This window comes from Stegostoma tigrinum, chromosome 8 (genome assembly GCF_030684315.1).
Source record: "Stegostoma tigrinum isolate sSteTig4 chromosome 8, sSteTig4.hap1, whole genome shotgun sequence".
In the NCBI taxonomy this organism is placed as follows: domain Eukaryota; kingdom Metazoa; phylum Chordata; class Chondrichthyes; order Orectolobiformes; family Stegostomatidae; genus Stegostoma; species Stegostoma tigrinum.
The window spans coordinates 11,708,451-11,724,298 of record NC_081361.1 but is presented as its reverse complement, the minus strand read 5'-3'; the positions used below and the strand labels follow the sequence as shown (position 1 = coordinate 11,724,298).

Genomic DNA, 15,848 nt, shown 5'->3' with positions numbered 1-15,848 from the left:
TGTAGGTTTCTTTGTTTCTTTGTTTGAAGTCTCAAGTCACTTTGTACACCACTGTTCCCCAGTCTCACTCTCATAAAAAATAAATCTGCTTTTCTGCTCACTAAATCAGTCTGTATCCTTTCACAGATAATAAAATGTGAGGCTGGATGAACACAGCAGGCCAAGCAGCATCTCAGGAGCACAAAAGCTGACGTTTCGGGCCTAGACCCTTCATCAGAGAGGGGGATGGGGGGAGGGAACTGGAATAAATAGGGAGAGAGGGGGAGGCGGACCGAAGATGGAGAGTAAAGAAGATAGGTGGAGAGGGTGTAGGTGGGGAGGTAGGGAGGGGATAGGTCAGTCCAGGGAAGACGGACAGGTCAAGGAGGTGGGATGAGGTTAGTAGGTAGCTGGGGGTGCGGCTTGGGGTGGGAGGAAGGGATGGGTGAGAGGAAGAACCGGTTAGGGAGGCAGAGACAGGTTGGACTGGTACTCTATTAGTAAACAAAATAAAGGGTGAAGTAAAATAATTCAAACAAAATATTAAAAATATTGAAATACAATTAAATTTCACTAAAAAATACAGTTTTCTACTTCTAAAAACTACTATCTTTTAGCTGCTAGTTGATTATGATAAAAAAAGCAATTTGTCTGCAGGCATTTACCAAAATTGATCTGAGATCATCTTGGACAAAAAAGCTAAGAATATCTGCTATGAAACAGATTTATGGCATATACTTAGTTTTAAGTAAATAATACATACACATTACTGTTACCAAAATTGTGCTTGCGTCCTTTGAATTATTGGCAATGTGTCCACCTAATGAGGTGAGCAACAATCCCCTCCAGAGACTGCTCAAATGGCAGTTAAATAGTGTGCAAGCAACAAGTCAGCGATGAGCGAAGTCATTTAATCACTGCAAAGTAATTATCTAAATGCTACTTACCAAGATCAAACTTTTCTTGGTCCACTCCTTACATATAAAACAACACCTCTTCCATCACTACAATGAATTTGCTCATTCACCAAATTCCCACATTTGCAAAGTCTTGAGCTGCATTCAGTGACAAGATGCTCTTTCATACTTGTTAATTTCCATTGGCTAAAGAACCAACAATGACAGCATAATTTGAAGGTGACATGAAGGAAAAAAAATCTATGCAACTAGGTTGGGGATGCACTGCTGGTCAGTACACAGCTTCAAGAGCAGAAGACAAAAGTGACTTGAACAAACATTTGAAACAAAAAGATGTGCAGAGATAAAACAAAAAATGGGGTATGGGACAAACTGGATAGCTCTTAAAAATTTACTGCATCACATGGATTCCATTACAGTGTATCACATTCAGAGTTACACCACTTTAAGTGACTTTTTGCAACCTGAGACAAGGAATAATGTCATCAACAATACTATCAGATCGGCTAAAGAAAAGTTATATCAGACTTGAAACGTTATCTGTTTCTCCCTCCACAGATGATATCAGATCTGCTGAGTTTCTCCACCATTTCCTGTCATTATTTTAGGTCTGGAACTTGGATGTGATACTTGCCATTTGCCACATATCAAAAATTTGTATGCACCTAATATCGAGCATGAGAGATCTTTGACCTTTAAAGGAAATGATTACTAACAGTGTAGATAAAGCAAAAAGCATTTCATGAAGTGAATTCATATTTGCAAAAAAATTGATAATGTTTAAGATTTCAGTCTTATATGACATTTTTTCTCCAGCATTTGCAGTATTTTGTGTTTGATTTGGTGGGGAAAATAAGCTGAGAGAAGGTTGTAAAGTCACTTAAAGTGGTGTAACTCTGAATGTGATACACTGTAATGGAATCCATGTGATGCAGTAAATTTTTAAGAGCTATCCAGTTTGTCCCATACCCCATTTTTTGTTTTATCTCTGCACATCTTTTTGTTTCAAATGTTTGTTCAAGTCACTTTTGTCTTCTGCCCTTGAAGCTGTGTACTGACCAGCAGTGCATCCCCAACCTAGTTGCATAGATTTTTTTTCCTTCATGTCACCTTCAAACTATGCTGTCATTGTTGGTTCTTTAGCCAATGGAAATTAACAAGTATGAAAGAGCATCTTGTCACTGAATGCAGCTCAAGACTTTGCAAATGTGGGAATTTGGTGAATGAGCAAATTCATTGTAGTGATGGAAGAGGTGTTGTTTTATATGTAAGGAGTGGACCAAGAAAAGTTTGATCTTGGTAAGTAGCATTTAGATAATTACTTTGCAGTGATTAAATGACTTCGCTCATCGCTGACTTGTTGCTTGCACACTATTTAACTGCCATTTGAGCAGTCTCTGGAGGGGATTGTTGCTCACCTCATTAGGTGGACACATTGCCAATAATTCAAAGGACGCAAGCACAATTTTGGTAACAGTAATGTGTATGTATTATTTACTTAAAACTAAGTATATGCCATAAATCTGTTTCATAGCAGATATTCTTAGCTTTTTTGTCCAAGATGATCTCAGATCAATTTTGGTAAATGCCTGCAGACAAATTGCTTTTTTTATCATAATCAACTAGCAGCTAAAAGATAGTAGTTTTTAGAAGTAGAAAACTGTATTTTTTAGTGAAATTTAATTGTATTTCAATATTTTTAATATTTTGTTTGAATTATTTTACTTCACCCTTTATTTTGTTTACTAATAGAGATCTTATTACCTGGTACAACAGGCTCAAGTACTGGCAGCATCAGTCTACACCTTTTTGAACAATATGTTCTCGCATTTTAACATTTGAATTTAGTGTAATGTTGATTATAGTTTCTAGTCCCGAAAGGCCACTCGGTGAAAAGTTGTACAAAATGTAAATATTACAATTCATATAGACCCAAATTAAATTTGTATGAATTTATTTTTTAGAAATAATCAATTCAAGGTTCGTTCAGGAACAAAAACAAAAATTGCTGGAAAAGCCAATCAGATCTGACAGCATCTGAGGAGAGAAATCAGAGTTAACATTTCAGTTTAAGTGACCCTTCCTCAGAACTGATGGTAGCTGGGAAAAGGTTGGTTTAAATGCAGAAAATAGGATGGAGTGGCAGGGGGAGGGCTAAGGAGTAAACAATAGGTGGGATAGAGGGAGAGAAGAGCATCTGAACAGATGAAGGAGTGGATAACGATCTGGCTAGGAGGTTGAATAGCTATTAATGGGCACTGTTAGTGGCTAACAATGGGCTGTGTATAACAGCAGACTGTGTGATAACAAGGCTTAGTGTGTGGAGTTTGGAGTAAAGACATGGGAGAGCTCAAGCCCTAAACTTGTTGAACTCAGTATTGAGTCCAGAAGACTGTAAGGTCCCCAAAGGAAGATATGGTGCTGTTCTTCCAGCTTGCACTGAGCTTTGCTGGGGCACCATAGCAAGCCTGAGACAGAGATATTAGCCAGCGAATAGGATGGTGAGTTGCAGTGGCATGCAACTGAAAACTCAGGGTCTGTTTTTGTGGACTGAACATAAATGTTCTGTGAAGTGGTAAACCAAGCTCAGCTTCATTCCCTATATTGAGACCATATTGTGAGTAGCAAATACGGTAGACTAGACTGTGAAGTGCAGGTAAAGCATTGCTTCACCTGGAATGTGTGTTGGGCTCTTGGATACTGAGGAGGGAGAATCTCTGACACCTATATTGTTGGGTTGAAACAGATAGACCTTAAACTCATCTTCATTTCTTATTTTTATTATGAACTTGATTGGATGCTTCATGGAAATCCACACAACTAATACTCATACATATCCACCTGTACACTGGTTCAATTAACCCCTTAAAAAAATTAAATCCGATTCACCAGGCATGATCTGCCTTCACAAATCCTTGCCTGCTTTCTCTTTTTAGCTGAAAAATCTCAAGAAGCGCAATGACCCTATTTTTAATTATAGACTCCAGTGATTTCCCAGCAATAAAAGTTAGGCTAGCAGGACCTAGAATGTTTAGTTTTCAATGTCACCTTCTTCGCAGTGGAGTGACACGCACAACTTTTGGGCAAGTTTCCTGATTTGAGAGAACTTTGGAAGATTTTAGTTAGGGCATCTTTAGTGTTCTCACTTACTTGTTTCAAATTCCTCACTGAAAAATCATCTGGTCCAAGGAATTTCAAGTTTAATGTCATTATTTTCTCTACTAATATGATTTTGTTGACATTAATTATGGAGAATCCCTGTCCTAGATTCCTTGTGATGTCTGGCAAGCTGACTTGTGCAAAATAAATATTCAATCTTGTCCAGTGTTATACCTAATTTTCCTTGGCATTATTACCATTTCTAGTTTTCAAGTGGCCCAGATTGCTTCTGATTATCTTTTTGCTAAATAATGATGGAAAATAATGATATTCCTTGTAAGTTACTTTTTATAGTGACATTTTGTAGCATTTTCCCACAAATCAATTTACTTCGCATCTTTTTCACTGGCCAGGATCTATATTGTTCTTTCATATTTCATTTTAAATAATTTATTTGCTCATACAGGAATTTTGTGTAATGAGTTATTTTATCTCTACTGAGAGTGCCAATTTAATTTTTTTTAAATGGTACATTTTTGGGTTTCAGTTTTCAGGATTTCAGATTGTGTAAGTTGACAAAAGCAGGACATCTGCTATCCTCACTGCGAAGCCTCTTCCAGGGATGCCTAACCTGAAGAAGTTACCCTCCTCCCTCCGGACCAACCTCAGGGAATCTCTCTCCCATTGCAACTCTCTTGTAACACCCTCTCCACCTATCTTCTTTACTCTCCATCTTCGGTCCGCCTCCCCCTCTCTCCCTATTTATTCCAGTTCCCTCCCCCCATCCCCCTCTCTGATGAAGGGTCTAGGCCCGAAACGTCAGCTTTTGTGCTCCTGAGATGCTGCTTGGCCTGCTGTGTTCATCCAGCCTCACATTTTATTATCTTGGAATCTCCAGCATCTGCAGTTCCCATTATCTCTGATACTATTTTAACCTCACTGCGAAGCCTCTTCCAGGGATGCCTAACCTGAAGAAGTTACCCTCCTCCCTCCGGACCAACCTCAGGGAATCTCTCTCCCATTGCAACTCTCTTGTAACACCCTCTCCACCTATCTTCTTTACTCTCCATCTTCGGTCCGCCTCCCCCTCTCTCCCTATTTATTCCAGTTCCCTCCCCCCATCCCCCTCTCTGATGAAGGGTCTAGGCCCGAAACGTCAGCTTTTGTGCTCCTGAGATGCTGCTTGGCCTGCTGTGTTCATCCAGCCTCACATTTTATTATCTGCTATCCTTGCAGTGATTTATTATGTGATTATATACAAATGAAGAAACACTATCACTGTGGCACAATGACCAGATGCCTTGTAAAGCTTGCTCTGATTAATTGAAATTTCAACCTTAAATGGATAATTATCCTGAACAACTGGCTAAGGGTGAATACATAAAATACACTAAATTTGTATTTTTGATATTCCCAATAATTTCGATCTCATTACACTAATACACGTTAAAGCCTTGAGCCAGCCACAGATAGGACAGCTACGCTGCAGTTGTGTTATCCACTGACTTTACATTTCACTTCTTTCCATCCTTCAAAACTTGTTGCAGTTCTAACAGTTAAAGGATAAGCCTAACTGTTTGCTTTAGACTTAGAAAATTATTCACACGTGGTATACTTGCCTTAATTTTATTCGCAATTTGGGATTTAACTCCCATATAAGATAATGGATGAGTGATAGTCTGCTGTCGTCTCACACTGAAAGAGTTCAGCAGGTGAATCTTCAGATGCTCATGCATGTTTAAACAAGGGATATTCTCAAAGCTGTTTTTTGGATATTTTTATAGCTAAAAAAATTTAAAGACTGAAATGCCAGCTTGTCTAATTCCATTTAGAAAGTAAAGGTAAGAGTAGAATCATAGGAGCAGGACAAAGCCATTCAGCTCACTGAACCTGCTCTGCCATCCAATTACAATCATGGCTGATCAGCTATCTTAGTATAATTTAGAGTCATGGAGTTTTACACTATTGAAACAGACCCTTCAGACTAACTTATCCAAGCTGACCGGGTTTCTCAAACTAAATTAATCCTACTTGTCTGCATTTGGCCCTATCCCTCCAAACCTTTCCTATTGATGTACATATCGGAATTTCTTTAAAATGTTGTAACTATAACTATATCTACCCCTTCCTCTAGCACCACCTACTGTATTAAAAAGTTGCAATGCGGGTCCCTTTTTAAATCTTTCTCCTCTTGACTTAGAAATATACCCCTAGTTTTGAGGGAAAAGACCTTTGCTTTCCCACCTGAGGGAAAAGACCTTTTCTATTTACCTTATCTGTGCCCCACACAATTTTATAAACCTCTATAAGGTCACCCCTCAACTTTCTATGCCCTACTGAAAAATGTCCCAGCCTATTCGTATAACTTAAACCCTCCAGTCCTGGCAACATCCTGGTAAATCTTTTCTGAACCCTCTCCAATGTGCTATTCCTGTATCTTTCTGTTATTTGTATTCAGAATCCTATGTATCTCTGGGATAAAGAATTTGAAAGTTTCAGCAACCTTTGTGTGTAGGAATTCCTCCACATTCCAATCTTAAATGGCCTACAACTTATACTGCGACTATGTTCCCTGGTTCTAGACTAACCAATTAGGGGAAATGCCCTATCTAAATCCACTTGCATAATTCTGTATGTTTCAAAGGGCCAGCATCTTCCATCGCACATAAGACAATCCAACCACCCCAGAGATGGTGTGATAACTTGTTGGACTTCCTGTGTGGCAAGTATACCTTTCCATTGATAAGGAGGTCAAAACAGTGCACAGTGCTCAATAGAGTCTCACCAAGGCTCTGTAAATTGAAAAAGATATCTTTACTCTTGAACTCAAATTTCCTGATAATGCAAGTTGACATATAATGTCAACATAACCATTTGTATGTACATGTTCACTCTCCATGCAGTAGGTTGGACCTTTACAGCTCGTAAGCCAAATCAAAGTAGAGGTACATCTTCCATTCTGGACACTCGGCTTGAAAAAAGATGTATAAGCATTAAAAATGGCATCATCAAAAAAGCCAAAATACTAGTCACAGTTTTATAGGGGATGAACTGTGAGTGAAGATTAAAACAGTTCAAAAACTTTAATATGAATGGTGATGGAGTTACCATGGCAGGGCATGTATATGTTCTGGGGACGCAGGTTTGAATCCCACCACAGCAAATGGTGGAATTTGAATTCAATTAATATCTGGAATTAAGAATCTAATGATTACCATGAATCTATTGTCGAGTGTCAGGAAAAACCTATCTGTTTCTCTAATGTCCTTTAGGGAAGTAAACTGCCTTCCTTACCTGGTCTGGCCTACATGTGACTCCGGACCCACAACAATCTGTTGAATCCTCGACTGCCCTGTGGGCAATTAGGGATGGGCAATAAATGCTCCCTAGCCAGCGACACCCTCATTTCGTGAATGAAGAAAGGATATGTGACAGCATACCGAAGATAAAACCAGAATGCAACTTTTAACTTTATACCTGTTAAGATGAGCTTAATTAATGGATGGAACGTCAATTTAACACATACAAGAAAAGAAACATCTCTTAAAAACAGTGATACAATTTGAATTCATTTGCAACATTCACAAAATAAAAGGCATTAAAGGTCATTCAGAATATTTTCATTCTTGCTTTTCTTTTTATGTTCCCAAATTCATGAATAAACCCACTGCTGCAGTCATCTTTTCAATAGATATTTCTGTGAAACTTGCTTGATTTGCATAAATCTACATTACTTTGTGCATGCATAATATGATAACCTTTTTAAGGAAAGGAGATTTAAGGATGAATTTTACTTTTTTTTTAAATTGAAAGTTGCTTTTTTGATCAGGATTTAAAACATTTGACAAAAATAAATTTGGGGCCATGTTTACTCCAGATTTACCCTTCATGAGAGTTACACCAGCACTTTTCTACCAGACGTTTCTGACCTGTACAGATGTACTTTCACAGCAGAAGCACACACTGTTGGAGTAGATGGTTTTCATAGCGTTCAGCTGTATTTTAAGTCAACACTTTTGTTGCTATCAGCATGTGACTTAAGTTAGTGCAGACTTATTGCTCTTTTAGAGGCAATGTGGTGTTCATTGCTAAAAACTGCTCCATGTTTTGGTTAAGATAACAAAGTGTGAAGCTGGATGAACACCTTGGGTCTAGGCCCAAAACGTCAGCTTTTGTGCTCCTGAGATGCTGCTTGGCCTGCTGTGTTCATCCACCTTCATACTTTGTTATCTTGGATTCTCCAGCATCTGCAGTTCCTATTATCCATGTTTTGGTATTAGGAATAACTGTTCAGAGAGAACAATTATTTAAACTTAGTCTTGCTTTCAGATGTTAGTCTTAAGGAGAATATGAAGGCTCTTTTGATCATGTGACTTAGACTTTTCCTTGTAATCTGGGAATTTCTGGATTTTTTTCGATTATAAAGTTAAACTCTGATTCATGAAAGGCTTAATGTATTTATTTCAACCTAACCATTTAATATCAGTGTTAAAATGAAGTGTTATGGATTCTCCAAATGTCCATAATAAAGCTGATATGTCCAACAGCAGATTATTAAACAAAATGTTGTCTGTATAATAAAATACAACATTAGTATACATCCAAATATTAGTCATAACTGATTTTGTTGGGTTATAGTATAATCTGATTAAAATCATCGGATATACCTAATGCCTTCCTTTATGAGAAGGGCAATATTTCCTTCAGGATGGTAGTTGTTCAACATAGTGCCAGTGAGTATTGAGTACAGATGCACATAATAATGTCATGTGGATCCTTGCTTTCTCCTCTAGCATTTTAAAAGGTAATGAAACCATATATTTAGGAGCAATATTAAGTGATTTTTTTTCAATGTTGCTAAACAAGTTGCTTCTTTAACAAAGCACATGTTCTGCTTTTGAAAGAACCCTACATTTGAGTCTAGGTTTTCGTAGTTGTACCCTTTGGGAACATGTGATTTCTTCTTGAACGTTATTCAGGCTTGATCATCATTACCGTACTTTTCAGAGAATAGGAACCCCCTCGAAATTCAGCCCAGTAAACTCCATCTTGGTACTTGCTGCGATAATGACCTCCTCGGTACCAAACTCCATTCAAATTAGAATGTGCACAAGCATTGTACCACCAGCCACCTTTGTGGAAATGCGCACAGTTACCTAAGGAGGGAACCACAAGTTAATATACATTATGTTCCTGCTTCACTTTAGTCCTAGCTGTTCAACATAATGGATCCAACTCTTGAAATTGCATTTTTTACGAATGTGGTGATGGCACTCTTCATTCTGTCACCGAGTTGTTTATCTTGTGCAGCAACATAGTTATTCTCTGACAAAAATGAAGCAATTCCATATTTTAAAATCAGAATTTTCCAATATAAATCTGTAATGAATTTAAAAAAACTTAAATCTGTTCATTGTTATTGTTAACTTTCATCACTCTAGAGGCTGTGTGCTCATTATAACAACTTCATTGCGCATCTCCCAACTTACCAAGTGTTTGTATATTTTTAACTTAAACAATTTTCATTTGTACAACACCTTTCATGATCTCATGCAATCTCAAAATGCTTCACAATGCATGTATTACTTTTGATGTGTAATCACTGTTGGGGTAAATGCAGCCAATTTTCCCACAGGATGGTCCCATCAATATCAAAATGAAAATAAACAGATAATCCATTCGAGTTTTGATTGCAGAATTAAGCAGAGCATCAGGGAGGTCTGTTTGAATTCCAGAAGATTTTGTACACTCCACTCAAGAGAGATGACATCCTTTGGTTTAAATTAACTTTTGGAATATGCAGTAATAATAATTTCAATATTATATAAATAAAAAAAATCTGCATTATACAAAACTAAGAATTGAGTGTATAACTTTAAAACTGGAATCTGTCTGTGATTACTGGTTCAATTGTTCAATATCCTCTAACCCTCCTACAGCAATAATTGATATTGATTCTTCATGTGAAATGAAATGGAAGCCTTATCAGGTCAAAATTTAAATAAGAGTAGTAGTTTGTTTTCAAAATTGTAGACATTTGAGGTTCTACTCTTCTTAGTTCAAACATATACATGTTACATTGTTCATTTGCAATATGATGGCTGGTTATTTTTGAATTTATATGTTAGTTTTTAAAATCCAACAGACCCTGTATTTATTTTGTATTTGACCATAACCATTAAATAGAATAAGCAAAGAGAATTGTACTGAATGAAATTCAGTCAAGCTCATTGAACAGGACTGCAAGGAGTAGTGCAGAAGCTGGCTTATGAAGTCAGAGGAATTACAAAAGTGGAAAGAACTACAGGTATAAAATAATAGCTGAGTACACAGAGTTGACTTTTAATGAGACATGAATATCATTCCCAGAAGGACAGTTCTGTTCATTGGACTGTGTGTATTATATAAGCTAATGTCAGAATCAAGACCAAATTGACATGCTGAAAAGACGTAGGAGATGGGATTCAGTATTAAAAGAGAGCTAAAATATTGATAGCTGCATTTTTAAAAGAAATCTCTTGTAAGATCTAGAATAAATAATTTGCTGAAGGATCCCAAATTTTAAAGAAAAGTTTTTCTGAAAAATCAGCCTTTGCAACTTTTGAGCTCAGTAGTGCAAAGTGTTCACAAGCACCAGAATATCTCTGATACTAATCCTGAGCCAGGGTTGTGGCCTCAAATATACTGGTTTCTGGATGTTCAGCACGCTGCATTAAAATATTGGCTATTCTGTTCTTTTACTTAAAATTTACAATATTGCTTTGAGTGATTAATTTTTCATTTACTTTTTCTATTGCTATTATTTAGGCTGTCATCAAATTCCAGGCCTTCAATCTAAGTAAAAAGCACAGTTTGATAATTTGGACTAATTCCAACATGTGGATATGAATATTGTCCTGTTCAGCAATACAAGATGTGTATAAACTATAACTTATGTTAACGAAGCTGATCTAACCATTTTTCATAATCTGTTTTCATGATTCATTCCAAATACACACAAACATTTTAGAAAATTGTGAAGGCTTATACATTGTCATAAGCACTTAAATAAAAATGCTTTTGATTTCGTTTCCAGACTGATTTCTCCACAAAACATGCTGAAGCCATAAATTCTCCTGATGGAACATACTGTTTTTCCATATAGACTGAGCTCTAAATTGCACATTTGGCTTTCAAATGCATGCATGTTGTCAGTAGACGCCACTGGTTTGTCTATTAAGCATCTTAGCAAAACATGCTGAGAGTATTAGCTGTGCTTGGTAGAAAGTTATGCTTGCTTTAGAACAATAGAACCATAGGAATGATACAGCATAGAAAAGGGCAGTTTAGCCCATATTATCCATTCCCTCATAAAGGCACCGAGATGCCCTTTCTAATTCCGTCTTCCTGCACATGGCCGAAAGCCATTCAGCTTACAGCATTTAAGGTTTAGAGTCTCTGCTACCAGTACCAACTCAGGCAACAAATTCCAGACACCCACTTCATTCTGTGTATGAAGGTTTTTCCTCATGCCCCCTCTAATGCTTCTGCCAATTAGCTTGAATCTCTGACCACTGGTTTTTGAAATGTTCGCTAAGGGAAGGAGGTTCTTCCTGTCTAATCTATCTTTATCCCTCACACTTTTGTATACCTCAATCATGTGTCACCTCTCAGCCTTCTCTGTTCCAAAGAAAACAACCCCAACCTCTCCAATCTCATAGCTATAATTCCCCAGCCCTGGCAACACTCTTGTAAATCTTCTCTGCACTCTTTCCGGAGTAGTTACATGCTTCTTGTAATATGATGACCAGAACTACTCACAATACTCTAGTTGTGGCCTCACCAGTGTATTATACAGTTTCACCATTCTATTCCTACTTTTATATTCTGCACCTCTGCTAGTGGAGGAGAGCATTCCATATGCCTTCTTTACAACTTTATCCACCCGTACTGCTACATTTTGGGACCTGTGCACTTGCACAACAAGATCCCTCATTTTGTCTATTCCTCTCAATATATTCACATTTATTGTGTATTCCCTTATACATATTGTCCTCCCTAAGTGTGTTATCTTAAATTTATCAGAGTTGAACACCTTCTGCCACTTGCCTGCCTACTCCACCAACCCATCTATGTCATTTTGGCACTTACATCTATCCTCTACATTATCGACCAGAAGGCCAATTTTTGCATTGTCTGCAAATCTCCTAATTGTGCCCTCCCGCATTCAAGTCCAAATTGTTAATGTTTTAAACAAACATTAGGAGTTCCAACACCAAGCTCTGCGGAATTTGAAACAGCTATCCATTGCAAAGCCAGTCATCAACCATTAACCTTTGTCTCCTGTTACCAAGTCAAGTTTGGATCCAGTATTATTTATTTTTACATAATGACCATGTGATCCTGATCTTATAAATCATAGCTAATTGTATGTGTTTTTGTAAACATTTTTAGGTGCAATTTTTATTTTATATTATAGTTACATGCATTTTTTTAAGGTTGATTCCATTTTTTTCTATATTGATACGTCAATTGTTCACTTCAGTCTTAAGCCTCACCATTGAAAGTTCTGGATTGACGAGATTAGACTATTGAACTGCATTTGCGTCCGGGATTCACAAGTGTTTGTTATAACTATACTGTTGCATAGGCATCTCATGTACTTGTTTCACATTACAACACCTTCACTGTGTTAACCTTGACTTGGGGAGCAGCAATGGAATTTAAGCAAGGTAGTATGACCGCTGCTAAAAGAGCAGATAACCACCTCCAAGCGTTTTTCAGAGTTCCCTTAATGTTAGCTATCTATCCTCTCTTTCTCTGTTGCTGCCAAAAGCTCTAACATCAGCAGTCTGATATAAAAGTACCTGATCCCACAGTACTTTATATACTGTGAAAACTGTTTCAGTTACGTATATCTATGTAATGTATAGAGGGACTTGGGAGTGCTGAAAATTAATAGAAATTTCTATCACTACTAATTTAGCTCTTTTGCATTGTGCCACAAGTAACTTTACCATCAATTATACTTCATGCTTACATTGTTAAATATGCACTCCATATACAATTGTTCAAATAGTACTTCAGAATTGTACCTGAGTATGAATCTCTGTCCCTGTCAAGTGTTGTAAACTGCTTGCCATTGTGCCATATTAAAGAGTCTCCTGCATTCCCTTGATAGCTCCCAACTTGTAGTCTGTAATTATCATCTTCATCCTCTATTCTAAAGGTATTGTACTCAGCATAGACTTTCTTGTCATTCCAGTCTTCCAATTTAATATGTAACTTGTAGTTTCCCTGTGCAGTTAGTCTGTAAATGTTCTCCAGTCCAAGCCAGTGTTCTCCATCAATGTTACCAAATCCCCTCTGAAATGAGACAAAATCTTATTAAATTATACTCAGTTATACACCTTATTTGTAAACAGGTTTTTTTTCTGTTTATTCGTCAAGATTGTTTTCAGGCACATTGTGAATCTAATATCAGTAAATATATTCAGAGATAGTAGGAACTGCAGATGCTGGAGAATCTGAGATAACAAGGTGTAGAGCTGGATGAACAGCAGGCCAAGCAACTGAAGACGGGCCAGAGGAGCAGGAAGGCTGACATTTCGGGCCTAGACCCATCTTCAGTTGCTTGGCCTGATGTGTTCTTCCAGCTCTACACCTTGTTATCTCAGTAAATATATTGAGTGTTTTTGAGACAATAATAACATGATGAAAGTGGTCTATTGTCCTTTATACAATGATTTTACAAAGCAGACATGAACTGATTACTTGTGCAATAATTGAAGTACAGGTACATGTGCTCCTTAGTCACTACTTGCACAAACAGTATTTTCTTTCAATGGTGTAATAAGTGAGGATTTCAGTGTTCATCTTTTTTGCATACATTAAGGACTATAACTGAAAATGACTGTTATAATAAATGTTTGCAATATGTGTCATTTAAATGTGCTTGAAAAATTTTAATTTAGAAAACATAAGCTAGCAAATCTGTGCACCGTATAATTAAAACACATTGACTTGCTAGTATGATCATTTGAGAGGGTGAAATGTCATCGACGATAAAACAGAGAAATCATACAAATAGTTGAGTAATTGCTGGAACACATGAAATGCATGTTTAGGGACTCTGTTATTCTTGCAAATTGGTCATTGTCCTGACACACTTGGGAACCACAACAGGTATCATCTCTGACTTCATAGGATTCAGCCAGACTTGCATTTTCTTTTAGTTAGTTTGTACAAAACAGAAATAACTAGGGTTGTGGAATTCTGACTGATTAAATACATAGCAGTAAACAGTTAGCACTTGATTTTGCAAAACTGTATACCTACAATTGAAAATAATCTCAATCACAGCGAGTAGAAAATTTGTAACCTGATGGAACAAGATGTGCGTCAGCACAGTGGCCAGAGGAAAGATGAGACAAAAGTGAATTAGTCAAACAAAAATTGTCTTATTCTTTGTCCCTGTTTCACCATCTGCCTTTGCTTCAGGCTATCACTTCTTGGCTTCTCTCTCCCATTTCTTAGCCATCTTATTCAACCACATACTGTCATGTCTAAAACAAGGTGAGCCCATCAACAATATTCAAACTCTGTTGGTTGTGTTGGAGTTTTGGAACTGCTGGAGGTTGTGACATTATATCATAGTCTCAGGATGAGAAAACACAACATTAGTCGTTTATAAATTAGTTTTCAAAAATTTTAAAGAATAACAAATGAAAACTGTTATTGCCTTTCAAGGAATTTCAAGATCAGTGATTTCAAGAACATAATTTGATTTAGTCCCAAAGTTCACCATTTAAAACAAACTTTGTTTCTTTTGTTTTTGTACAAATTTAGCATTTCGGATGCATTGGTGTGGAATTCTAAGAGGGGTGTTTGGAAATGTCAGTTTCAATTCATCTTGATTGTCAACTTGATCATTAGCTCTGTCTAGGTAGGTAAGGTGAGCAAGGAAACGTCTTTCTATCAGCTAATTGTAAGAATAATGGGACATAAATTTAAGATTTTGTGCAAAGATATAGCAGGAGCATAAGCAAAAACCTTTTTCACACAGCAAGTGGTATGGACTCAGAACACGCTGCACGCATGGGTGGTAGGAGCAGAAATATTCAATGATTTCAACAGGAAATTACATAGTTGTTGCCAAATGCAAAGTACAGCTATCTCAAATGCCTGCCTCTGCACTCTGGGCTTATATCCTCATTAAAATGAAAATATTAAGTCCCTCTAACCCTCACTCTGTGTGCACACAACTCTGTAACAACACATTCCACCTCATACCCTTCTGCCAGTCCCAAACTCAATGGGACACATTTCAAGCAGATGTAGCAACAGCAGCAGAATTGTACTCCAGCACAATCTTCAGGCAGAAGTGCCAGGTGGGTGATCCATCTTTGCCACCTCCAGTGGTTCCCAGCTTCACAGGTGCCAGTTTTCAGTCAATTTGATTAACACCATATATCAAGAAATGGTTGAAGGGGCTGTTTACTGCAAAGGCTACGGGTTCTGACAACATTCCGGCAATAGTACTGATCTTGTGCTCCCAAAGTTGCCACACCCCAAGCCACACTTTCAGTACAGCCACAGCACTGACATCTATCTTACAATATGGAAAATTGTCCAGGTATGTCCCGTACACAAAAAACAGCACAAATCCAATCCAGCCATTTACCGCGCCATCAGTCTACTCTCAATCATCAATAAAGTGATGGAGGGTTTTATCAACAATCCTTTCAAGCAGCACCTGCTTACTAACAACCTGATCACTGATACCCAATATGGGTTTCACCAGGGTCATTCAGCTTCTGGCATCATTACAGCCTTGGTCCAAGCATGGAAAAATGGGCTGAATTTTGGAGGTGA

The 15,848-nt window shown here is 37.5% G+C and overlaps 2 protein-coding genes across 9 annotated transcripts in view; one reads left to right on the top strand and one right to left on the bottom strand.

Annotated features, from left to right (window-relative positions):
* The window catches only part of ralgps2 (Ral GEF with PH domain and SH3 binding motif 2), a 397,302-nt gene that overhangs the window by 227,107 nt on the left and 154,347 nt on the right, over positions 1-15,848 (top strand). The window lies entirely within an intron of this gene.
* angptl1a (angiopoietin-like 1a) overlaps positions 5,157-15,848 on the bottom strand; it is an 89,789-nt gene continuing 79,097 nt past the window's right edge. For all 3 annotated transcript variants that reach the window (XM_048539126.2, XM_059647740.1, XM_048539127.2), the window contains 2 exons: positions 13,070-13,340; positions 5,157-9,151 (listed from right to left, as the gene is read on the bottom strand). In XM_048539126.2, the coding sequence (XP_048395083.1) occupies positions 8,967-9,151; positions 13,070-13,340 (456 nt within the window). In that variant the 3' untranslated portion in view covers positions 5,157-8,966. The remainder of the gene's footprint in view (positions 9,152-13,069; positions 13,341-15,848) is intronic.